Below are 27,748 nucleotides of genomic sequence, written 5' to 3'. Positions count from 1 at the left end.
ACAAACAAAGGCAGGATTTTTTCCAGGTCAAAAATGTAACAGTTCACAGATTGCATCATTTGATACATCTCTGATGGTTGTTAATGCTATAAGCATTAATAATAACGTTTTTTTTTTTAATTGGAAAATGTGCTATGTTTCCACAAGACTGATATTGTTATTGCTTGTGAAACATGGTTAAAGAACAATGACTGCAAAACAATTCTGTCAGGGTAGAAATGTATTCTAACAAACAAAAAAACAAAAACAGGTGGTATTATGATAGGTATTAAAGATGATATAGAAGCAAAACAGTCACTACGTTAAAGTAACTAGAGTGATATATTCAGTGGAAAAACTGCAGAAGGAATGTGGAAAGTTTAGAAAGATAAAATTGTTTGAGCACAAAAAAAAAATTTACATCAGGATATAGACATATAACGTCAGAGGGATATATTTCCATAAGAACAAGAAATATAATTACGGCAAGAAAAGTACAGTTTTGTACCTACCATAAATGTAGATGTCCGATAGATATGCAACTGCAGTCCTTACATGTGGGTTGTCCTGCCTCAGGCAGCCCTCGGTCGGCAGGATTCCAAAGTCTGGGTCCGGCGTCGGCTGATGTCGCCTCCTCCCCGACGTCAGAGCGGCTGGGGTATAAAAGCATCAGCCGATGCCATCTTCCTCAGTGTTTCTTGCCCCAGATGCCAGGTGCCCTCCAAGGAAGGCTAAATTTAGAACTGGATAAAATTTCCAGACATACACAATAGCAATAAACAGATACACCATAACAGATATCCCCAGCTAAGTATAAAAGGAGGGAAGTGGACCCAATACACAGAGGGGTAGGAGGGAGGGAAAACCTGACTGCAGTTGCATATCTATCGGACATCTACATTTATGGTAGGTACAAAACTGTACTATGTCCTTCAAGAATGCAACTGCAGTCCTTACATATGGGTTGAATACCATAGCCAAGCTGGGGGTGGTAGGCTCTAAGATAAGGATGGTGTAGGTAAAATGCCCTGCAGGACTGCCGAAGCAAAGCCTGCTCGGGATCTGGAATATAAAGGCAGGTTGTAGTGCTTGGAAAATGTACGCATGGAGCTCCATGTAGCAGCCTCTAGAATGTCCTTTGTAGCCACCCCTCTTAGGAAGGCTGTGGAGGTGGCTGTAGCTCTGGTGGAGTGTGGCCTGATATTGGCTGGCACACCCTTTCCATGGAAAGAATAACAGAATCTGATGCAATGTCCAATCCATTTTGAAATTGTTTGTTTGGAAATTGCCTTTCCTTGCACTCCAGGAGCGTATGCTACAAATTGTTGGTCAGACTTTCTGTTGGCCTTTGTTCTGTCCAAGTAGTAGCATAGTTGTCTGTGAATGTCCAAAGTGTGCAGCAGCTTTTCCCCTTTATTTTGAGGATTGGGGAAGAAAGTAGGCAGGTGAATTGCTTGATTTAGAGACACCCTGGATATCACTTTTGGCATAAAAGAAGGATTGGTTCTTAAAGAAACCCTGTCCTGATGAAAAATGAGGAATGGAGGTACTGCCATGAGGGCCTGTATCTCTGAAACTCTTCTTGCTGAGGTAATTGCCAACAGGAAAACTGTTTTCCAGGAAAGAAATTGCAATTCTGAAGATGCTGCTGGTTCAAAAGGAGGAAGAGTTAATTTTTCCAACACGAAATTGAGGTCCCATGCAGGCACTGGTGGTTTTCTGGGAGGTTTGATATTCTTTATCCCTCTTAGAAATTGTCTTAGCAAAGGATGTGAAAACACAGGTGGATCAGTGTTGTATTTTGCTGAAATTGCTGAAGCGTGTATTTTATGGAAGAATAGGAAAGTCCATTATGCAGCATGTCTGCCAAGTATTCCAATATCTGTGGGATGCTCATTACTGATGCATCCTGTCCCTTGTTGGTATTCCAGATGCTGAATCTCTTCCATTTGGCTGAATAAGTCTTTCTGGTGGAAGGTCTGCATGCTTCCAATAATATCTGTTGAACTTCCTTGGAGAGAGAGATATGGGGAGAAATCATGGGACCCTCCAAGCTGTCAGCTGTAGAGTTTGCAGGTTGGGATGAACCGTCCTGTAATTGTGCTGAGTCAAGAGTGGAGGCCATTGAGGCAGGGGCCACGGCTTGGTGCAAGTTATGCTCCTTAGTAATGGATACCAGTGCTGTTTTGGCCAATCTGGAGCTATTAAGATGCCTTTCGGTTGCTCTGCTTTGATCTTCAGTAACACCTTGGTCATTAATGGTAGAGGTGGGAATGCATATATTGTTAGGGAGTTCCAGCTGAATGAGAGAGCATCTATTCTCCAGGCTTGTGGATGATGTGTCCTCGAGCAGAACTTTTTCAGATGATGATTGAGGTGGGAAGCAAAGAGATTTATGTCCGGCCTCCCACATGCTTGAGTTATTTGTGCAAAAATGTCTGGATGCAACATCCATTCGTGCAGATCCAGGATGTTTCTGCTTAGACTGTCCGCCAGAACATTGTCCCTGCCTGGAACAAACTGGGATTGCAGCTGTATGTTCAGTTTCAGGGACTTTTCCCAAAGAGTCATTGTTAGTCTGCAAAGGGGGTATGAATGAGTACCTCCCCGCTTGTTTATGTACCACATAACAGTGGTGTTGTCTGTCTTTATTGTTCTTTTCTTGCTGTCTTTATTAGTAGATGACCTTGTTGAAGATATTTTCCGAAGGCCTCGATTGCATGCATTACTGCTAACATCTCCTTTTGATTGATGTGTAGATGTACTTCCTGGGGAGTCCATTGCCCTTGAATACATCTGCCCTCCATGTGCGCCCCCCATCCATGGTCTGAGGTGTCTGTTGTAATGGTTTGGCTTGTTTGAGGTTTGTTGAAAGGCATACCTTTGTTTAACTGGCTTGCTTGGGCCCACCACAAAAATTCCCTTTGTAGACATGGGATGAGTGGGATAATTGCTTCTAAGTTGTGGCTGTGTTGAGACCATAAACTTTTTAGGTACCATTGTAGTTTTCTCATGTGTAGTCTTGCCAGTGGAATCAGTAGAATGCAAGATGCCATGAAACCCAGGGCCTGCAGGATTTTCCTTGCAGTCATCTGGGTGAGCTTTGCTAGGCTTTTGAAGTAATGTGGTAATTGTTCTTGCTTCTCTTCTGTGAGGTAAGCCATTTGTGATTCTGTGTCTAGTTTGGCTCCTAGATAAATTATTTGTTGGGATGGCAGTAGTCTTGATTTTTGTAAGTTGACTGTGTATCCCAAAGCCTGTAGTAAGTGAATGACATAATTCAAGTTTTTTGTCAAGGCTTGCTTGCTGTCCGCTTGTATAAGGCAGTTGTCCAGGTAAGGGTATATTTGTATCCCCTGGAGTCTGCAGTGTGCAATTACTGATGCCAGGCATTTCGTGAATACTCTGGGCACAGTAGATAAGCCAAAAGGCAATGCTGAGAATTGATAATGCTCTGACCCTGCAAGAAATCTGAGGTATCTTCTGCAACTGTGTCTGATTGGGACATGCAGGTATGCCTCCTTGAGGTCCAGAGTAACCAGCCAAGACCCCTTGCCCAGCATGGGAAGGAGTTGCTGTAGCATCAGCATTTTGAATTTTGGTACAATGAGAAAAGTGTTTAGAGCGGACAAGTCCAGTATAGGCCTCCATTGCTTTTCTTTTCTTGGAACAAGGAACAGTCTTGAGTAAAATCCCTGGCCTTGTTCCTGAGGAGGAACCTTTTCTATTGCTTTGATTTGTCTCAGCTTTGAAACTTGTTCGAATGCCTCTGCCCTTTGATTTTGTGGCAGGTTTGGCATGCCTTGTCTTGTTGGTAATGTATGGAAGTGGAACCTGTAACCTTGGTCTATTATGTCCAGAATCCATTTGTCCTTTGTTAAAATGTGCCAATTTTTTGAAAATAAGGATAATTTTCTGCCTAAAGGTGCTTCTCCTTGAGCCTTGGTCGGCGGTGTCAAAGTCAAGTCATTGTGATTGTCCTTGTGGAGCAGGGGTAGTCCCTGCGCTACCTCTTTGATTAGTCGGTTGCCATTGGCGTCCCCTGTAGGAGCCTCTGTATTGCCCTCTTCCTCGGGCACGCCTGATTTTTCCCCTTTGAAACTTGTCAGTGTCCGGAAAAGACCAGTTCTTAGAAGGCCAATTCCTGCTGATCCTAGGTGGCTGAACCTGGAGGAAATCCTTGACTGTTTGCACTGATTTAGCCTTTTCCTCAATTGATTTCAACACATCCTGAGCATTAGCACCAAATAGCTTGTGTTTTTCCAGAGGTGCATCTAGAAGCTTTGCTTTTACATGATCTGGCAATGCCTGTTCTTTCAACCATGCATGTCTACATATGACAGCCTCTGTCATAGCTGCCCTACATGAAGCTTCCAATGCATCATAACCACACTGAAGAAAATGATTACTAACCTGCTGTGTGTTATGGACCAAATCCTGCAAGGCCTTTCTATCTAAAGGCTCAGGAGAGGCTAACTTTTTCTGTAAATCATCCATCAAGAAATCCTGATACTGAAGCATATGAAAAAGGCAATTAAGGGCCCTCATGGCAAGTGTGGTTGAGGTATAAACTTTTTTGCCCCACCTCTCCAGGGACCTAGCCTCCCTGTCTGAGGGTAAAGGAATTTTGGCCGTGGATGTGGCCACCCCTTTGGGCCCCTGGGAAATTGTTTCTAGATCAGCAGAGTGGGCCTTAAAGAAATGTTTGTGAGTTTCAGGAACCCTGTAGTATCTGTCTGGCTTGACAGGAGCAGGGGGGAGAGAATCAGGAGAAGCACTCGAATCTGAGTACACATCATCCAGTACATCTAACACTGGAGGGATAGCTAAAGGCCTATGTTGGGGAAGCTTAAGGAAGGTACAAAGCCATTTCCTGTGGTCGGAGAATTCCTGGCCTTGCCACTGAAAATGCTCTCTCATGGAGTGGAGAATTTCCCCAAAAGAAATATCCTCAGGAGGAGAGGCAGAGGGAATAGAATCCTCCGCATCAGAATCCTCGTAGGCCTGGAAGGACTCTTCCTGGGTATCAGAGTGATCAGAGTCACCAGAGGCTTCATCTGAAGAAAGGGTGTCTGTATGTTCAACCCTGGGCCTTTTGTCAGAAGGTGGCTGAGAACCTCTATCAGGATGGGCCTGGGAGCCTCTGATTAAAGAAATTAAATCCGCAGCTAAAGTCATGATTTGTTTATCAGTAGTGGGCTGAGGCAAAGCTTTAGGAGGGTGAGACTTAGCCTGGCTAGCAGCCTTAGCACATGTGTAGGCCTTGATAGACATAGACATAAGGGCCTAGCTGCCCCATGTGCTGGAGTAACCCTGTCCATCGGTATGGTCTCAGGCAAATCTTGGGCTTCAGTTTCTGGAGGAAAATCAACAACCGGCACCGGCACAGGCTCCGGGGCCGGAGTGATCGGTAAAGCGGTGTCATCGGTCCGGAGCGGTGGAACAACTGCCTCAGAATAGACCGATGCACTCGCGGTAGTTTTTGGCGTGGTGTCGGTGGAAGTCGCATGCCGAGAATGTCGGTCCCAGTCCTTCCGTTTCTTGGAAATATGGGGTGTCGGTTGTTCCGACGGCATGGTATAAGAGTATTTGTCACCAAAAAAGTCTTCAGCAAACTCTGCCTGGAGCCTGAGTGTGCGTTTATTGAAGCAAGCACAGGCAGCACAGGCTGAGATGTCGTGGTCTGGGCCAAGGCAGGGAAGGCAGTAAGAATGGAAATCCTTATGAGGTATTTGTTTACCACAAGACAAACAGTTATTAACTTTTTCAGTTTTTTCTGACATCGGCTGAGGCAAGAAAAAGATCCCCAATGGGGTACTTAGCTTTTAGATGACTTCGGATACGTAAAACACAGGAGCTGACCGACTGGCACTTGTGAACTGCTTCTGCTTCGGGCACTGCGCGGCAAGAAAGACTGGGGAAGATGGCGTCGGCTGATGCTTTTATACCCCAGCCGCTCTGACGTCGGAGAGGAGGCGACATCAGCCGACGCCGGACCCAGACTTTGGAATCCGGCTGACCGAGGGTTGCCTGAGACAGGACAACCCATATGTAAGGACTGCAGTTGCATTCTTGAAGGACATAAAAAAAAATACAAAAATGGAAAAGAGATCAAACCACAACTTTGAAAACTGAAATAAACAAGCTAGACAAACAACTTAAGCAGAGTGAGAGATAAGATCAAGAAAATTTATATAAAGATATTGAGTATATTAGGAAACCATTTTATATATACATAAAAAAAACACTGTTCCCATGAACTACCACATAGGCGGTAGCCTACTAAACACCAAAAGTGTGATAAGAGATCTTGGGACACAGGTGGACAGTAGTCTCTCCTTTGATATTCATGTCACCACAGTAGTCAGAAAATCTTTCTACATGGCACACCTCATCACAAAGGGGTTCTCCTCCAGAAAAAGAGAGGTCATTGTTCCTCTCTACTCATCCCTTATCAGACCCATTATAGAGTACAACGCCCTGTTTGGCATGTACCTTGCAAGATATATACAGCAACTAGAAAGGCTACAGAAATACCTCACTAAAAGGATTACCATCCTCAAACAGATGCCATACGCAGACCGTCTCAAAAAACTCCAGCTCTACTCTGTCGCATATCGCCTACTCAGAGGCGACCTCTGCCTAACATACAAAGCCATGTCTAACCCAGATCTGATGGACATGCTACACTTAAAGAAATCCTAATCTCTCTGGGCCACATGCTCCAAGGACCTAAACCTTGTCACCACAATAAACAGAACATGCTGGAGGGATAGATTCCTGTCCCATAGAGACTTTCCATGTTCTGGAACAGACTACCCATTCATGTCAAGCAAAGCTTCTCATTAGCCCTCTTTAAGAGAAATCTTGACAATTGGATGGGAAACAGGAAATTCACCCAGGGGATCACTTCTGTGGATCTGCTCAATAGAGGCACAGGAAAATAATTTTCTTGGGTGGTGGAAGCCAGGAAACCTCTTTTGGCTAGGCTTATATAGGCCAAAGGGCCGATAGCCTAGTACTTACCTATGAACCTATAAGATGTGGAAAGACTAAAGACATACAAATTGATAAACTATGTAGATTCTACAATTTATTCTCGGACATGACAGATTCTAAATATATTTACAAAATCTCATTCAAAACAGCATAGCTCCACAAAGGGGATGATAAGTTGTCCTTGTGACATCCAGGTAACCTCAAATACTGAAATCAAATTAGATTATATTGAAAAAGAACTATGCAAATTGAATCCAAACAAAGCACAGGGAGGAGACGGAATTGGTAATAATGGCCTGAGAACACTTCAGCAAGAACTTACAGTGCCACTATATCTATTATTTACTAGGTCATATAAATACGGAGACATTCCTCAAGGTTGGAGACATGAGCTTATTAATTCTGTCTTTAAGGGAAGGGGAGTAAGACAAACCTAAAGTTATACATACTGTAAGTCTACTTTCATTTTGTGGAAAAATAATGGAGAAGGCAATATTGGTTAAGTTATTGTCAGAAGTCAAAAAGTTGGGACTTGAAACCATGTATCAGCATGCATATGTTGAAACAAAATCTATTACCACCTATTACATGATGTTCTATAACAACACAATAACAGCCACAAATGAAAAATTGTGCTGTGATATAATCTATACAGATTTAACTTCAGCATTTCACAAGGTCATACACAAAACACTGATCAATAAATTAGAATAACTAGTTATCGATGTACCCTTGATAAGATGGATTGCTACATGACTTGCAAAGTATCATAGAGCAACTGGATAGGTGAAATTGTTGAATGCAGTCAAGGTTTCCCAGCGAGCTCTGTCCTAGGCCCATACATGTTTAGATTGTATCTTTCAGACCTATTTTTTTTTCACCTGAGGTGTTCTACAGTCTGTATGCAAATTACTTGAAACTAGGTAAACTGATTACATGTGTTTACAGATAAGGCATGTCTGCAACAGAACTTGACTAAAGTGAGCATTTGGGCACAGGATTATAATATGCTGATAAATACATCAAAAACTAAGCATATGAGATTTATGAGACATAAACCGAAAGGGGAATATTTAATATAGCACACAGTGATTGAAATTGTAGATTCATTAAGGACCTGGGTATATGGGTAGATACAGCTTTGAATTTTTCTACACTGATAAAGTCTAGGAAATCAGAAATGATGATGCCGTTGTTTGTTAATTACATTAGCCTATCCTAGAATGCAATTGATGAAAGGCAGAAACCAGAACAAGATAGTATGCCCGTTTATCACAGTTTATGTACATTCTCATAGTGCCACAACATGCACACCTAGGGGCAATTTATACACTGCCAATATATCTGTTAGTATGCTTTGAGACATGTCAGGAAAGTGAAGACCCCAAAAATCATAGGCAGGCTTAGAAAATGTATAAAAACTTCACAAATAAATTTTACCAGCCTGGAAATGAACTAGAGTATGACTATGCTGTTCTAAAATGAAGCCTTTTTAAAATACAAATTTTCTGTTAATGTCTCATACATATTCACTTGCAAAATAAAATAAAAAGCTAAGAATGTGGTTGAGTGAGTACAAAATATGAGCAGAAGAAGCACAAACACATTCAAGAGACTCTTGTTATAAACTAGACATTTAATTAAAAAAAAAAATCAGCTTATGCAGTTTCATGTGATATGATCAAACCTGCACTGTTTAGAGTCAGTTTTTCTAAAAGTACTTGAATGCTTGCACTGAGGTATAACTTCATTAAATGTACTCATCTCAGAGTTATTCAAGCAATGGCCATTGCATAACATTTTTAATGGAAATATATGACTGGTTGCTTGGAAAACATGGGCTTACTTTTTCCACCTATCAAAATATGACTGCCAGAAAAGCCTTAGAACATCTGAAAGACTACATGGGAAGTAATGGAATTGTTAAGAAGTGTTGCCTTTTAGAACACACACACACACACACACACACACACACACACACACACACACACAAGCCACACAGTACTGTACAATACAAATTTACCTTAAGCCTTCTGTAATAAAATTGTCAGTGCCTTGTGAAACAAAATAAAAATTATTGATTCTGTATGTACGTGGCATGGAAAACATGCAGCAAAAATAAGAAAATATTAAGATCTCTTTCAGTGAAGCAGAGGTATATGAACAGAGCAATGGCAACATGAAACTGATAAATCAAACAAGTATCATCACTTACTAGTTGTGTTATAATATTCTGATACTTCTCCTGTAACGGTCGCATCCAATGAATATACCGTCACATTAATTCTATACACCTCTCCTGGTAACAGTCCTGTCATGTTGACAAACTGAGTTTGTACTTCTTCAGATGAGTTTGTAGCCCCATCAAGACTTACTTTGAATTTACTATATTTTCCGTCTGGAGCAGTCCATGTGACGTAGAGAGAAGTTGTTGTTTTATTTGCAACAGCAAGGTCTTTTACTTTCCCAGGTTCTATGTGAAAGAAAAAGAAAAATGATAAATAATAACTGTTACAATTAGTCAACCAATATGACAAGAATGCTATTCATCTTTCCCTTAAATAGGAATACTGCACTGAAAATCATTTCTGTTTAGCAACTTAGAAAATAAAATATATCACAATACAGAAATAACCCAATAACATGTATTGTAAATAGAACCAATTCATTTTAATGGTTTAGCTTTACCAAATATTCAAAACATTTAACACAACTCAAACTCATATAATGCAAAATATTGGAGGAAGGAGGTAGATGCATTTTCTTTTGCTCCCTCCCCATTGAACTAGTTGTATGTTTTTAAAAAGTCATAAACTGAAAATGTACACTGAAGACACATAGTAATTGTAATTAGTGTCTGTACTGTTATATATTCTATATAGTAAGCTTAAACTAACTAAAGGTCTCTCTATGTAGGATTGACTGTAGTGTAAATGAAGGATGTCACAAACTTTTTTCTTTTTTAAACACAGCTTGTAACAATGTGGGAGTATGAACCAATTACGTGGTTTGTGCACTGTCTAAACAACTCTCCTGGTTCAATAGCTTGCTGTGAATGTTGGTTTTTAATGTTTTTTTTTTTAGGTACATATCTTGTATTGGAGTTCACCATCTTCCAAGCCTTTGTTATGGAGATCAACCAAGAGTTCTGGGCTGTCTAATGTAGCTAATGTTGAGTGAGTATATTACAATTTCTTGTTGAATGTATGCCTTCCAGAAGAATTAGAGTCAGTATGAAATGAAAACATTACTTGAATGTAGGCTAAATGATTTGTAGTATTAAACAATTTTGTATCACAAAGGGTTATATGGTGATGATCCATATAACTACAGAGAGAGAGGCAACTGATGTGACTTTATTAATGCTTATTCTAGTTTGAAGACACATGTTTGGATTGGCTGATAAAAAGGACTGGACAGAAAAAAAATCTTGAGAGTATCAGTGCAAAAATGAAATATTAGTGCAAAAGAGAGCATGTTTCTGTAAAGGAGGACACAATAGATTTGATTACTATAAACTGCCCATAGCTTATGTTCTACATTTGGCACCTCACCCAGAAAGTGAGAGAGAGACAGAGAGATGGTCTGTTGAACAACAACTGCCAGCTACTGGCCAGTCTAGATTTGTTACTTGCAAAATCATATACAGTGGAAATGTTAATCTTCTACAATTTTTACAATTTATCCAAAGATTTCTGTAAATAATATTTTCTAAATTTTCAATATATTTTCCTTGCTGCTATTCTCATCACAGGCTCCCAAACATGCCTTACCCTGCCTGTACTGATTTAACTTTCTACCCAGCAATTCCATTCCCATACATTGTTTGTAAGAGTTCTGCATTTTACTGAACTTGCGACGTCTAGTTCATCAGTCAAGACTGCAATCCAGACTGTTCAATAAAATAAACAGGCTAAGACCTTTTACCCTGCCTGTACTGATTTAACTTTCTACCCAACAATTCACATACATTGTGTTTGTAAGAATTCTGCATTTTTTTGCAATGGCAAGTTCATCAGTCAAGACTGCTATCCAGACTGCCCTATACAATAAAAAGGCTAAGACCTTGCAGTTGTCAGACATAGTTTTCTGCTGAATCCCACAGTTTTTGTCTAGTTAAACATCCGCAATGTGTTTGGTCAGCCTGTGCGGCATGGTAGCAAGGAACTAGTGTGCCTCCTTACCCTTTCAATTGCTGATTGTATTTTTCAGCTCAGTATAGTACCTGGCACCACTAGATAAGGCATTTCAGTGCTAGTAATTTGCTTCAGAGTACTGAAAGTACCTTACTCGTTTTTATTGTTTTTCACTTTAACCATCTAAGTTTAATACCCTTAAGCTTTCTGTGCTTATCAAGGTGATGCTAGATTTTGATTCTACTCAGTTAAACCTACAAAGATTACATCCCCCCAAAAATATTTCTTACATTACTATTTTGTCTTATTTAAGCACTGATGCTATCTGGTCCAACACATTCTGTTCGCCCTCACTAAGCTCAGGCTCACTCCACTCCACTAACCTACCCCCATTCCCACCCACCCCTATTTCTTTACATTTATAGCTAAGGACACCACATCCCTTTCCTAATTCATCAGTCATTTCACATCTCTCAACCTCCCACCTAAGTAGTCCTACTTTCACGTCTCCCAATTTGCCACAGTCCTCAGGCACTATAACTGTCACCGCTCCCCTTCCCACTCCACTTCATTTATTTCTCATTCACATCTTCCCAATATGCTACACTACTACTCAATACACTACTACACCATTCTGTCATGCTTTCTCTACCTAGCTTATAACGCCACTGACCTACACAATTACAACATTAAATTCCATCACTTCCATACACAAACACATACAACTCCTCAGCCTCCACTTAAACCTTATAGTTAAATCAGCCCACAACTATACTACAACTGCAACTCTCTTCTCTACCCTTTCAAACATATACACTCCTCAAATGCTCACCTGCCCACATTCAGGTACCATTGTGTAACTACCAAACTTAAAAACCTACTGCTGCGCTCTGTAACACATATTAAAGTGGTTCTATATTACTCGATCGAAGAAACTTTTCTTCAAACGTGTAATATTTATACCCAAAACATCAAAAACACTAAACCATGAATGGCCACATCCGCAAATTTTTTCCTAGGGAAAAAATTCACAGAGCCGCAAACAAACCAAACTTCACAATCCTAATCAAGTGGGGGGCTTCACCACCCACACCCCCCAAGGTGGGGGGCTGTGCTCCCCACACCCACTTAACTAAATATACCAACTTCAAGATTGCTCAACATTGGGGAAAAGCGCAAAACGTGAGAACAGCCAACTGAATTTTTTCTCTAGGAAAACATTTGTGGATGTAGTCATTCGCGGTTTAGTGTTTTCGATGTTTTGGGTTCTAATATTACATGTTTGAAGAAAAGTCTCTTTGATCACATAATACAGAACCATTAATGTATAGGCTGATATCCATCCCAACCCAGGCCCCAAGTGTAACTTCCTACAACTCAACACCACCTCTCCACTTCCTTTTCTAATACTCCAAACTAAAAGCTCACTGAATCAATGGTACACACCTCACTACCAGTTACTTCCAAATTTGATTTATTAATAATCAACTTCAGTCTCAGACGCTTTGTAAATAAAACTACTGAATTCCATGCTACCCTGGCAACCTACTATCCAGACATAGCTGTTATAACTGAAACCTTGTTAAAACCCCACATCAAGGACTCTGAAATTACTTTCAACAGTTATAGTATTACTAGACATGACAGGATCAGCAAAAGAGGTGGAGGTGTAGCTGTTATATTTAAAGACTCTCTAAAAGTGGAAAAACTAAACTGTACTTCCCCAGACATCCCCTGCAGAAATTCTAATCACATGGCTGCAAATTAATCCTCACAAAACCATTATTATCATAGCTGCCTACCTGCCCCTGGCAACAATCTTCCCAGCATAGAATTCCACTGCTCCTGATCTGCCTTCTCTTTCAGCCAAGAAACTATCATCTTAGGTGACTTTAATCTTGACTGGCTCTCCTTCTCCTCTAACCACCCTACCAATTTTATAAATCTATACAATTTCACCCAAACTATAACCTGTTCCACTCTCACTGACAAACATTCCAAAAGAGAGTCATTACTTGATTGGATAGTAACCAACAAGCTAAACCTGGGATACCAAGCCAGCTGCCTACCTGTTAGTGACCATACCCCAAACCCAATATTATATTCCCTTCAAATATACCCACAGTAAGAAAAACTTCTACCTTGAAATATTTAATCTATTACTACAATGTTGTGATTGGTCTCCATTAAAAAACCTACAACTGGACTATGCAGTAGAATACTTTAACAACAAATTTCCTGACATTCTAAATAATCTGGCCCCACCAGAAAAATACATGTCAAATCCAACAAAGTACCACAGCTTTCTAATGACACTAAATTTCTAATTCAACAAAGGGATAGAGCCAGGGCTCTATACCACTCCACCAAAAACAAAAACAATCTCACCTCACATCAGCATATAAGAAATAAAACTACAAAAAAAAATCATCAATGATAAAAAGACCAACTTCCAAACCTGTCAAAAGAAGTACCTTCACAAACCACAAAAGTTCTGGCAAAATAATGTCCACCTCCTCAACCTTGGAAAAACTTCCAACCCCACTCCTTTCACATCCAACACTTCTGAATCCTCAGTCTCACAGTTCAACTCTAACTTCATTAACTCTATCACCTCTCTCCTAGACAGCCACCAAAATCTACCACTCACAGTCCCCTCCCCTACCAATATGACCACAAACTCTTTCTCCCTAAACCCATTCAAACTTCTTACATAAAAAAGCTCCTAAGCAAACTAAAACCCTGCTGCCTTGCCTCCAACCAATTACCCAACAAATTCCTAAAAGTAGCCGCTCCATCCATCACCTATCCTATCTCTATCCAAATCAATCATTCTGTCTCCAAACTGTATGTGCCTCACCTCTGAAAAATCTTTCAAGGTCATTCCCCTTCACAAGGATAGCCCCTCTAGAGATATCTCAAACTACTGCCCCCAGTGCCACATTCTCACCCATAACCAAACTCTTAGAGAAATGCATTCACAAACAACTCCTTAATCACCTCATCACTAATAGCCTACTATCCAACACTCAGCATGGCTTCAGACCTAAGCATAGTACAAACACAACATTAATATTCTTTACCAACATTATTCATCACCTTAAGAACAATGGACTATTGTCATCAATTTTCCTGGATATATCAAAAGCTTTTGACACTGTTTCCCACCAACTACTACTCAACAAACTTGCTACTTACAATCTCAATTTGTCATCCCTAATATGGCTTCACAGCTACTTATCAAACCATCAACAGGGTACAAAATGAGAGAACAATATCTCCCACTACTACCAGTATACACTGGAGAAGCCCAAGGATCCATACGTGGCCCCCTTTTCTGTCATATTTACCAACAACTTAAATTTTGTAACCCAACTTGCCATAATCATACAATATGCAGACAATTCATCTCTTATCTGTTCTGCCCCTTCACCCTAAGAACTTCAAGACAAAATACAAAAATCATTCCAGGAAATTGAAACTTACCTATCCAACCACCATCTCATCCTAAACCCAAATAAGACTAAGTTAATGATTTTCACAAACAAAACTTCCAAGCCCTGCACACTACCTCTCTTTATTCACTCCTCCAATGGAACCAAAACTGAGACTACAAATCAGACCAAACTTCTAGGGGTTACAGTAAGATCACAGGCTAAAATTTGATATACATACAGTGGATGTAAAAAGTGTACACACCCCTGTTAAAATCCCAGGTTTTTGTGATATACAAAAATGTGATGACAATAAATAATTTCAAAACTTTTCCCACCTTTAATGTGACCTATAACCTGTACAATTCAATTGAAAAACAAACTAATCTGTTAGGGGAAAAATATAAAAAATGTACAATAAGCTTGTTGCATAAGTATGCACATCCTTAAACTAATATTTTGTTGAAGCACCTTTTGCTTTAATTACAGCATTCAGTCTTATTGAGTACACACCTGACATCAATTAAAGCGACTCTGATTAACCCCAAATAAAGTTCAGCTGTCCTAGTAGGATTTTCTCGACATTTGCTCAGTTGCCTGCTACAACAAAAGCCATGGTTCGCAGAGAGCTTACAAAGCATCAAAGAGATCTCATTGTTAAAAGCTATCAGTCAGGAAAAGCGCTTACAAAAATTTCCACAGCATTGGATATACATACCATGGAAAACAGTGAAGACAGTCATCAAAAAGTGGCGAAAAAAATGGGACAACAGTGACGCTGCAAAGAACTGGATGTCTCTCCAAAACTGACGAAAAGACTACACGAAAACTGGCCAGGGAGGCTGCCAAGAGACATACAGCAACACTGAAGGAGTTGCAGGAATTTCTGGCAAGTACTGGTTGCGTACTACATGTGACAACAATCTCCTGTATTCTCCATATGTCTGGCCTAAGGGGTAGGGTTGCAAGATGGAAGCCTTTTTTTACACAGAAAAACATCCAGGCCTGGCTAAAATACACAGAAAAATATCCAGGCCTGGCTAAAATTTGCAAAACAATACATCAACTCTCCCAAAAGCATGTGGGAAAATGTGTTATGGTCTGATGAGGCCAAGGTTGAACTTTTTGGCCACAATTCCAAAAGGTATGTTTGGCGTAAAAACAACACTTCACATCATCAGAAGAACACCACTCCCACGGTGAAGCATGTTGGTGGCAGTATCATGCTTTGGGGTTACTTTTCTTCAGCTGGAACTGGGGATTTGGTCAAGATAGAGGGAATTATGAACAGTTCCAAATACCAGTCACTTTTGGCCCAAAACCTTCATGTGTCTGCTAGAAAGCTGAAGATAAAGAGGAATTTCACCTTTCAACAAGACAATTACCGCAAGCATACTTCCAATTCAACAAAAAATGGCTTCACCAGAAGAAAATTAAAATTTTGGAATGGTCTAGCCAGAGCCCAGACCTAAATCCAATAGAAAATCTGTGGGGTGATCTGAAGAGGGCTGTGCACAAGAGATAACCTTGCAATCTGACAGATTTGGAGTGCTTTGCAAGGAAGAATGGGCAAATATTGTCAAGTCAAGATGTGCCATGCTGATAGACTCCTACCCAAGAATGCTGTAATTAAATCAAAAGGTGCTTCAACAAAGTATTAGTTTAAGGATGTGCACACTTATGCAACCAGCTTACTGTACGTTTTTTTTTTTTATATTTTCCCCTATCAGATTTGCTTGTTTTTCAAATGAATTGCACAGGTTATAGGTCACTTTAAAAGGTGGGAAAAGTTTTGAAATGATTTATTGTGGTCTCATTTTTTTGTATCACAAAAACATGGCATTTTAACAGGGGTGTGTACACTTTTTATATCCACTCTATGTCTCTAACAATCAAAAAAGTCTATGCCAAACTTGAAGCCCTCTACAGGGCCAAACCTTACATAACACATGAAGCCAGAATAACCACGGCTAAATATCACTTGCTATCTACACTCCTCTACTGCTCACACATTTTCATCAACCTACGTAAGGCTGACATTAATAACCTAGAGTCCTGCTATAACAAAATAGCGAAGATTGTTGCTAAACATCCCCATAAAGCTAATAATTGCTCCATTCTTCAACAACTGAACTGGTTGTAACTTCCCAACCTGTTAACATTAAAAAACAACTTACCTTCAACCACAAAATCATTCACAACCCCAGTAACTGCCCTGCATTTTCAAGCCTAGTCCAACCACATGTCAACAGCAGGTCCCTTAGGTCTTCCGACAGGCTATTGTTAAAAGTAACCCAGTCTCACAACTATCATGGTGACTTCCTCTATGCAAATAACATAGCGAAGACCTGGAATGCTCTTCCTCAGCACATCCAAACATTCCCAGCTATACTTCTTTAAAATAAAATTAAACAAATATCTCAACAGCACCTGACTCTGCCCCTGTAATTCTCATGGATAACTCCTCTCTCTTGGTACTTCGCAACTGTCTTCAGCATGTTTAAACAGCTACTGTTTATCTCCAATGTTTTGAACTGATTGGTTTGATCTCTAACAGATTTTTTAAGTACTCAATTATCAATATCTCTGTATTATGCTATGCTCAATGTTTACTATCTAAATAATTTTGTTAGTTACTTTTTAACATATGTTTATCATGTCTACTAAATATCTTAGTTGTTACTTTATATCTTAGTTGTTACTAATTGTTTTCTGTTACTGGAGCTTTCCACCCTGGGTCTCCGCTGAAAACGGGCTACTGGCCCAGTTGGACACTACCCGGTTAAGAAATGTAAATAAATAATTAAATAAATAAATAACTTGGCTAATTTAGAGCTAATGAGACCCATAATAGTATTTCTCCATTGGAAGCTTGCTTTGAAGTTTTTGTTCTGTACTGTATGCAGTGACTGCTAGGCAGATAATGGTGATTTATTACATACAGGAGAAAGTACAGATCTTCACTGATTTTATTTATTTATGTATTGACCATTTGTTAACAGAGTTGGTACACTGGTTCAGGAATGTATTAGGATATCTGAGATATGTAAATCGAAAACAAGACGTGAACTTTACAAAAATAGGAGTAAGAAATGCTCAGAGGTGTAATCATTTTACTTCATACTTTCTTTCTCCAAAGCAAGAAGTTCTTAAACTATTTTAATGTATATATGCATTCATGTCAAATGCTGTTAAATTAATTCAAGAGTCTTCTATGATGTATAGCATCTAAAATTCCAGATAGAGTGTGGAATATAATTACCTTGTTGTGACCTGTACTTGCATCATTCCCAGTGAGCTCATGTAGTGAGAATAATGTGCTATATTCAAGATAACCTCTCTTGAATCCATGTTGAGAAAGACGATAATATACTTATAGTAGTGACAGTCAATGAGTTGGACTTAAATGCCCTTTGAAGAATTTTTGATAAGCAGTTTAACATGGGCAAAAGCCAAAATTTATCTCTCAAAAGGGTACCAGTTCTCAAAAGTAGAAAGACATAAGCCTCTTTACACATGTTATGGACTCAATTGCTCCATCTGAGATGCTTCTGTTTATGATGGCAGTCAGAGGAAATGTGTAGAAGCAAAAGACCAGCATCTCCTCCCTTCTTTTTCCAACTTTCAGGCTACTCACTTTAACACCCTACAGTTTTAAATCCCACCAATAACTCTGGTTATTAGTTGCTACTTCTCATAGCGAGTGATTGCTCCTCTTTTTGTCACAATCATTATGCACCTGCACATTAAATGGAATTCCTTACCGTTTCTCCTGGAAAATGTTTTTTTTTCCAATTTATTTTATATTTTTTCACTGTCTGGCAAAATGTCTAACTCCATCTTGTATTATTTAAATTACCTTTGTATAACACTGTATAAATTTGCTTCTCTTGTTTTTTTTTTGTTTTGTTTTTTTTTTGTAACAATGTTTTGGAGCATTTCTCCCTGGGCCTCCGCTGTAAATGGACCTGGTCCAGTTGGAATTTCCTGGTTAACAAATATAAAATAAAATAAATAAATTACCAGCCAAGCTTGTACTCCATCTGTACCACAGCAACCATTGAGTTTTACCATATCAATGGGGTTTGCTGATTTGCCCGACATTTGTCTTGTTTAGACAGAGCTGGATTTATGCAGAGTTAGGTGGCTGATTAGCACTACTTTGATGAATTGAGGACATGTGACACACATTATGTTTTGGAATAGACGTCAGCTGTGCCATAACTTCATCCTCAGAGGTAGGAAAAAGGGAATGGTGTTTTTTCAGTGTTGGATACAAGAAATAAAATACTTCATTTTAGAAGTTTATGGATGATATAGTCTTGTCATCTCATAGCCAGAAGTAAATCCATTGACTGGATCTGACAAGTAGGTTGCAATGATTTCTTAGTTTGCTGTTTGAATTTAATAGGAGGCATTCCCAGTCATGGGATACTGAGATTTAACCCATTCAATAGAGATCATTTACTGCTCAAGTCAATAGTCATCTAAGGGAGATTATTTTCTTACACCATAATACGCAATACAAATTGCAAAATTAGCAAATTCATGTAAAATTACTGAACAGTGTTTGTGCACCACTTACATTCTTCTAACATTCATACGGCTTACTACACCAATAGTGCTGATCTTACAAGGAAACTTGTTTTCCCTAGCTGAATATGATGAGACCAAAAGACAGAACACTGAAATGTTTCATCATAGACCAGAAAGTGGTGACCATACACTTGGTAACTGATGCGTATCAAGTTTGCAGCTTTTTGTCAGTGTTTAGTACATAACTGTACAATGTTAACCATAGCACACAGGACCTGAACAGCACATATAAATGATTAAAGAATGTTCAAATAGTGAATATAAGCACCAAGTGGCTGTGATTCCCCTGAATGTGTAAAAAGATACTGAGTGATTAGGTTTGTCATCCTTACAATGGCAGCAGCCCCCAAAATACGAACACTGAAACCTTAGACTAGAATAGAAAAAAGGTAGCATTGGTAAGTAAAACCATTTGCATTGAAAGATGGCCTGTGAGTGTCTCACCTTCCTCTGGAGGCAAATCAGACCAGACTATTAGCATAATCAAGTTCCATATGAACATTACCAAACACTATTACATTCAGAGAGGGGGTGAGCTGAAGATCAAAAAGAGATGGATTATCAATGTCAGCTTACATTGTGGACTGTTGTACCTGGTACCCTAGCAAAATGTCTGGTGAAAAGCAAGCAAAATGGTAGTAATCAGGTCACTACTCCAAGCTCAGAAAAATATCAAAAAATATTCTATGTTATTAAGTCCAGAACAAAAGGGAAAAGGTATATTTTGTAATTATTATGGCTGTTTTAAAATGGTTAAAAAATGTATTCCTGTCCGTACAGTATTTAGTGCTGAGTAAGATAATGCAATAAGACACAACGCATAAATGAAATAAATGTATGTATTATTGTGTCTACAGCAAACTGTAAACTGTTGATAGGTTTTCTACAATTAATCACACCTTGCCTAGCTAAAAGAAGAAAACTCAAAACTGAAACAACTGGCCCTACGTTTAAACACAGCACTAAACAGTCACTGTAAAATAATGTAAAACACTCCAAAATGGCGCTTTTTGCAGGAGCAAACTTCACTGTACCCTCACACTGATCTCTGAATACATTAATTCTGAGGATGCAAACTGTGAGAAGAAGAAAGGGTTAAAAGCCCCCATAAAACTCAAAATGTTTGTTTTTCCTATTGTGTACATGTCACAAACTCAAAATATAGCAGAATATATGTGACAAAACAAGTTTGGATGTCCTAAAACGTCAATAAAAGTAACATACTATCTTTCTTCTATGAAGCTCACCTTTTCATATTTCTTTAACTTGTGGCTACTAAAGAAATAAAGAAATTTAAATTGATACCACTGTATACCTCACAATCAAAGCTTCTTCTAGAATATGGGAATTTGAAAGCATATCCCAGTAGGAATACAGTGCGTGACAATCAGAAAAGGATACAAACAACTTTTATAAGCATAGTGGAGTTATTTGACACACATATAAATCTAGTTTGTACTTCTTATACTGCATAAGATTAAAATCGAGTCTAATACATCATATGCAGATTTTGTGAATGAATGTCTTGAACTATTTGTATAACAGTAGAGGCCTTATTAAGTTTAATGCTATTGACTGCCAAAAAAAGCAAATTATTAGGAAAAGGAAATCAGAATCTAAACCAACTGCAAATTAAGTATTTAATATTGTTATTCAGATGAAAAAAACTACAAGTGTAGTGTTTAGAAAAGGGAAGGAGCAAATTATTTAGAAATAAATAGCAGTTGTATGAAACATGCCTGTAGTATGATGTTCAGGAGAAGTGAGGTTTAAAGGAAGGCAAGGACTGTACAACATATGCAATGTTAGAGTATATGGCAGTTGTTATAAAGAAATAATACATATATGAAAAAAAACTTATTATGGTTTGTTTTAGGTTCACAGGTGTGTACTACGCTAACAACAACAACTGCCTTTTTAAGTCTAACCATGTGTCCTAAATTTCTGACACGTTCTGGTACCCTTGATAAGTGTAAGCAGAGGTTGGGGAGGTGAACATTTACAAGCAGGGGCATGGGAAATTAACCATTTGCAGGTTGCCTGTGTCCATTAGAGACATAGGTGCCAAACCAGTGATGAATTTCCTATTCTCTATCCAACTGTCCAAGTTACACTTGAATAACATTAGGGAGAAACTTTGCTTCATATAGATGTGGAGCCTATTTCAGAGAAGGGGTAGACTCTGTGATATGTACCTGTCCTTCCATCGGGTCCTAGTTATATCACAGGCATGGTTTAAGTCTTTAGAATGGGTAATTCTGGTGCTGTTTGTTTTGTGGATATGCAGGAGGTCCATCAGGGTGGGATCTGAAAATGTGTTGTATGCCAGGACTAGATCTCCCTTCAACAGTCTGCAGGAGACAGAGCACAGGGTTAGGGCCTTGAGGCAGTCTGTATAGGACATGTTACTTATAATCTGTATTCTGTTAGTGTGGAAGCTCTGTAGATGCTCCAACTGCTAGATGTGCCTGGTTAGGTACATACCAAAGGGGACACTGTACTCAATGACAGGTCTGAAGAATGCCAGATACAATGCAAAAATGATCTCTTTGAACCTAGATGCTATATCGTTGTTTATAAGTTGCACAATATAGAATGATTTCCTCACTACTGTAGACACGTGATGGCCCAAGGCTAGATTACTGTCTACGTGTATCACTATGTCCCTGACTACTGGGTCATCTCTTAGGGATATATAGTCAATATGATAGTTACCATGCATTTCTTGGCATTTAGTTTTAGACCAGGGCTCTGACACCAGTTATTTGTCTGTGTCACCCGTTCCTGGATATTATGTGTGTCAGTGGGGGATTCTATGACTGCTCCTAACTTGCAATCATCTGCAAATTTAGTCAGCCACAGGTCATTGACATTTGCCTTGACTTCATAGATGTAAATGCCAAAAAGGAGCAGTTGCAGGACCAATCCCTGACGGACTGTCCTCTATGTAGAAGTGAAATCCCAAATTCTAACTTCCTGTGTCCTGCCTGTGAGCCAGCTAGCTATCCATTGGGTGACATATGGGTTTATATCTACTCTCTTGAATTTGTCAACAATGCCTCAGGGGCATTGTGTCAAATAACTTGGCCAGGTCAGGGTACACAGGGTGAACCATTTTGCTCTGTTCCATTGCTTTAGCGATCTTCTCAAAGAAGCCCACCAGATTGAGTAAGCATGATCTGACCCTAATGAAACCAAACTGGGTTTGGTCCAATGTCTGGAGGTTTCCTATGTTATTATTAATCATTTTCATGATAATGTGTTTCATGGCTTTGTATATGAGACTAGTGAAACTTATGTATCTGTAGCTGGCTTACTTTTCTGCAGAGGGATGATGGTTGTTCTCAATTCGTGAGGGATGAAGTCTGTTTGGAGGTTACAGTAAAAAATAATTCCACACAGCCTGATAGGTCATGCTCCATGCTATTTAGAAAGCATCATGGAATATTTTTTTGGCCCACTGATGCAGTGTTATTGGCCTTAGACAGAGCATTAAGGACCTGCTCCCTAGTGATAGTAGGGGTGTTATAGTTGATAATATTTTCTGAGGAGAGAGGGATAAACACAAATGGAATGCAATTCTTTTTCTCATGAACTTGTGGCTGTGATCATTGGGTATCTACTGCCATAGTAGACAAGACTCAAATTACAATATATCTAGGGCAGGTGAAGTACTGCCATAATCATCAGTGGAACATCTCCACACTACTTCAGATATTCAAAATGCTGCTTCAGGTTGAGTCTGTATGAAAATGGATGAAGCACTGTAAACATGCATTTAAAGAGTTGTAAGAATTGGCTATATCAGGTCAAATGCATAACCACTTTGATACCTTTCCTTATTAGAAGGACAGGTGATGCTCCTTTTGATAGAACAGGTGCTCCTCTTTTGCATGAACTCCAGGGTACTTCAGAGAGAGCCATAGAATTTGCTCTTACCTTTATATGAGGACAAAAGTTTAACCAACAACTATATGGATGAAAAGTTATGATAATTATAGACAATAATTCTTACTCATTTTGTATTCTTGTTCCCTTCAAACCATTAATGTTTTAAAATATTTCTAAGGGGACAACTGCATGAATCGATATACAAGAAAGTAAGACATCACAATCAAACTACAAGTGGACTTTTGTATCTATCACATGAAGCCTGTGGAAATGGCAACTGTAGTTCCAATAGATGTCCAATTCCTGTGAACTACTTTTCAGCTATGCATGACACATGCTGTTGATGCAAAGCTAAACCAGGAAAATCCAACATGTATGAATCAGTTGTAGAGGGATCATTTAGGGTTAATATCCTATTGCATTCTTGTGTTGATGGTAGGGAAGAGCTGCTATCTGTTCATCAAGGCAACTTCCTTTATGGCTACAAAATATTAATACCAGTGAGATTACATTCTAGAAGATGAACATGGCACACATGGTATATGAGATACAGATGGGAACAGCTCACTGCTTAGCATCCCTGTAGTGTACCCTTAGGTGAGACTACCAGTCATACCTCTCAACTGTCGAGATTTTCACAGAGTGTCCAGATTTTTTTCATTGCTTCATATTTTTGGTCTGTTCCTAATAAAATGTGTGTTTCTCTGGCAAATCATTGGGGACTGAAGTCACAAAATGATGACAGACACTTTGAGGTTCAGATTTCAACTTCTTCAGAAAATGCAGGCCAATGCAAAACCTATTATTGCATCATAAACTATCTAAGTGTATAAGCACATTATTTAAAATGTGTCCATAATTGTGGAAATTTGTTCTCTCCCACTCCCCCTCCATTATTTTTTTCTTTGTCCAGATTTCCTGCACTAAGAAATTGAGAGATATGCTATCAGTAAATTGGTACTATGCAGTCTTTCATTAACTTAGTGTTCTTAGTCATAGTGCGTGTACACTTCAAGTGGTCAAAAATGACCTCTATGGCTTCATCAATGACACAAAAGTTATTATCAGTGCCAAAACAAAGTCTGCAAGGCAAATCTCACTTGAACAGATTATCTGTTGCAACAGCTCAAATCAGCAAACGTTAAGATACTTGCCAATAAAACAGCATTAAGCATTTCAAATGTACAGCTGCTGACCCCCAAATAAACATGAACTTCTGGAAACTTTGTAGAAAGATTTAAGCAAAGACGTTAACTCCTCAGAGTCTCTGCAACACAGTATAAATAATATACTGTTATATTTCTATCATTTTGTATAAGCAGACATCAATACTATACCAGCAATGTCATTCCTGAATAACAAAGTGTATTCCTGATGTTACTCTACTAGAATAAAAACTTGAACATTGAATACTTATGAAAATGGACAAAAAGAGCTGTCCTTTAGCTGAAGTACTGGAAAATGACAAGTGGAAAAACAGTTTCAATGTTTAGAAAGTAAGTGTATACTATTAGCACAAGACAAGGTACCAAGAAAAGACACCTACTGCTTTTCACCCCCACTGCTCAAGTCATAGCCTTGGCATTGCTGCTTGGGCCTCTGACTGCTTCAGCTGCAGACTAGTTGGGAATGGGATGTGGAAACATTAAACAGAGCCTCATCAGCACTGTATATGCTGCAAGGTATGTGCTAGATTTTCTGTAGATGTAACTGGGGGGAGCTCCTTACATAACATGTGCCATGACATATGCTGTCAGTCAGCTGCAGCCCTAACCTCTAATTCCAATCTGTCTTCAATTACTGTGAAAATGCCAGAGTGCAGAAAAATAAAACTCACTCCCTAACCCCTAGAATGTTAGAGTCAACAAAATACCACTCCTTCACACTTCATCATCTTTGGCTACTCCAATAACAATGCCAATAATCAATCTTGGGTTGTTTGAGACAGAACTGGAACTCCATCACTCTATGTCACGGATTTAGGGTAAAATAAACATAAATGAATACCCGATGCTCCTGAAGATAATAAAGAAATAATAAAAAAAAAAAATTCCAATTCCCAAGAACAGCATAGGGACTGAGCCAGCAAGAGAAGAAATAATTCTGAGTATTACAGAAGAACATGACCTACCAGTATTGCACCTCAGGGCAGATACAGACCTCTCAAATGCCCCTGTTTTGGAAGAATGTTACTGTTTTCATGCTTGATTTAAGATGCCCATATTTGTAGGGGTATGCCCCTATTTTCAGGCTTGATTTACTCTTCCAAACAATTTTCTGAATCCCTCTCATCACAGAAAACAGCACTACATGACCAACATACTAGTGGCAACAATAATTTAATTTTATTTATTTATTTTATTTTACATTTGTTTACTGGGAAAGTTTGACTGGGCATGGATCCCATTTTCAATGGAGGCCCAGGGAGAAAAGGTTCACAAAGATTAAAACAGCAAATACAGTAAATACAATACACATTAAATGGGAAAATTACTCATGTACCAACACACTTGCTATATGTTGTCTGGACTTCATTAATTCCAGTGCCCTGGAGCAACTCATTCTTACCCCCACCAGGGGTAGAAACATCCTTGACCTGGTCATTGCTGACATGGACGACCGTTGCTCTACACCAGTAATCAACTCCTCCCTGGTCAGATCTGACCACAAGCTAATCACCACAGATATCTGCATCCCACCCTTACCCTCCTTAAAGGAATCCACCGAAAAAAATTTTCCAAAGCCAATTTTGGACTTCTAAAAACAGAGGTGGCTAACTTCACGACACCCATGCAAATGGAAAATAGGTGCATGACTGAATTATACACCAATGCACTGTATGAGCACATACACAAGTGCATGGAACGTGGCCATACCAAACAGAACCAAGATGCTCTCCTCCAAAAAAAGGAAGCCAATCTGGTGGTCCTCCACCATAAACAAACTCTACAACAGGAGGAAAAAACTGTTGCAGAAAAGGGAGAAGTCCCAAGACTGGAAAAACTCCCTTGTCAGCCTCAGCAAAAAACTGAGATCCATCATCAAATCCTCTAAAGCTAGCTATGAAAACAAAATTGCTGCAGATTCTAAAGACAACCACAAGGTATTCTATAGTTATGTCAAGAATCTACATGCCAGTACTGAGATCTGCTCTGAGTTACAGCACAATGGTAATACATATACAGAAACAGCTATTGCCAACATATTGGCTGACAGGTTTAGTGCAAACTTTACCCCGCTTTCACCCCGTAAAGGGCCTGTCACAATACCTGGGGAATGCCAAGACCCTATTATCATGGTTACACAGGTAAAAAATGCACTCTCCAAAGCCAAGAATACAGCTTCCATGGGACCTGATAATATCCCTGGCTGTGTTCTACATGAATAACACAATGAACTTGCACCACACCTGAGTGCCCTGTTCAATCATAGCCTCATTTCAGACTTTGTTCCTACTAAATGGTGCACTGCTATGGTCATCCCACTCCACAAAGGGGGAGTGACTACAGACCCTGGGAACTACCACCCCATTAGCCTGATGGGTCTGATATGTAAGGCTATGGAACATCATCATGGACCTTATAAATAAGGACATAGGGAATCTCCAATCTCTGGACCCCATGCATTTTGGGTTTGTGAAAGGTAGATCATGCCTGCTCAACCTGACAGACTTCTTTAAGTCTGTCACCAGGGCTGTGGATGAGGACAAGGTAGTTCACAAACCTACCTAGATCTTGCCAAGGTCTTCGACACCATCCCTCACCCAGGAATCATAGACAGTGTCACTAAACTAGGCATAAACCCATATGTCATAAGATGGGTTGCCAACTGGTTCGCTGATAGAACCCACACTGTGAAAGTAGCAGACTTCAAATCTGACTACAGACCAGTTACCAACAGGGATTAGTCCTAGGTCCTCTCCTGTTTGGCATCTACTTCTCTGAAGTTCAAGCCAACACAAAGGGACTCTGGCTAACCATGTTGGCAGATGATTGCAAACTGGGAGCCATTATTGATTCTCTAACTGATGTAGACATTCTACAAAAAGGCCTCACTGACACCAGTGACTGGAGCCAGGCCATGGCCTTAAGCTCAATGCCAAAAAGTGCATTCTCATTCCTTTTGAGAAAAGTTGGGTGCCCCCACTAAACACCGAATGAGTGATAAGAGACCTGGGGACACAGGTTGACAGCAACCTCTCCTTTGATAACCGCATTGCCACTGTAGTCAGACAGTCCTTCTATGTGGCACATCTCATTACAAAAGGTTTCTCATCCAGGAAGAAAGAGGTCATAATCCCTCTCTACTTGTCCCTAATTTGACCTATTATAGATTACAATGCCTCATTTGATATGTACCTTACTAGACACCTACAACAACTGGAAAGGCCTTGAAAATACCTCACTAAGAGGATCTTAGGCCTTATTCACATGCCCTATACGGACAGACTCAAAAAAACTTATCTCTTATAGCCTAATTAGAGGCGATCTCTGCTTGACCTACAAAGCATGTCTGACCCAGAGCTGCTAGATATGCTGCAACTAAAGAAATCCCAATCCCTCCGTGCCACATGCTCCAGGGCCCTTAACCTCATTACCTCAATAAACAGAACATGGTGGAGAGGCAGGTTCCTAACCCAGAGACTTCCCATACTCTGGAACAAACTTCCCATTCACATCAAGCAGAGCACTTCACTGACCCTCTTTAAGAGAA

At 39.5% G+C, this 27,748-nt stretch overlaps 1 protein-coding gene across 3 annotated transcripts in view; it reads right to left on the bottom strand.

The window, feature by feature from the left end:
- Nucleotides 1-27,748, bottom strand: part of PTPRJ (protein tyrosine phosphatase receptor type J) — a 656,092-nt gene that overhangs the window by 322,046 nt on the left and 306,298 nt on the right. For all 3 annotated transcript variants that reach the window (XM_044082858.1, XM_044082859.1, XM_044082860.1), the window contains one exon: nt 9,194-9,451. In XM_044082858.1, coding sequence (XP_043938793.1) covers nt 9,194-9,451 — 258 coding nt within the window. The remainder of the gene's footprint in view (nt 1-9,193; nt 9,452-27,748) is intronic.

The sequence above is a fragment of the Protopterus annectens genome, chromosome 9.part0 (genome assembly GCF_019279795.1).
Source record: "Protopterus annectens isolate FY-2018-M chromosome 9.part0, PAN1.0, whole genome shotgun sequence".
Classification (NCBI taxonomy): Eukaryota; Metazoa; Chordata; order Ceratodontiformes; family Protopteridae; genus Protopterus; species Protopterus annectens.
This window is presented reverse-complemented; position numbering and strand designations above follow the sequence as displayed.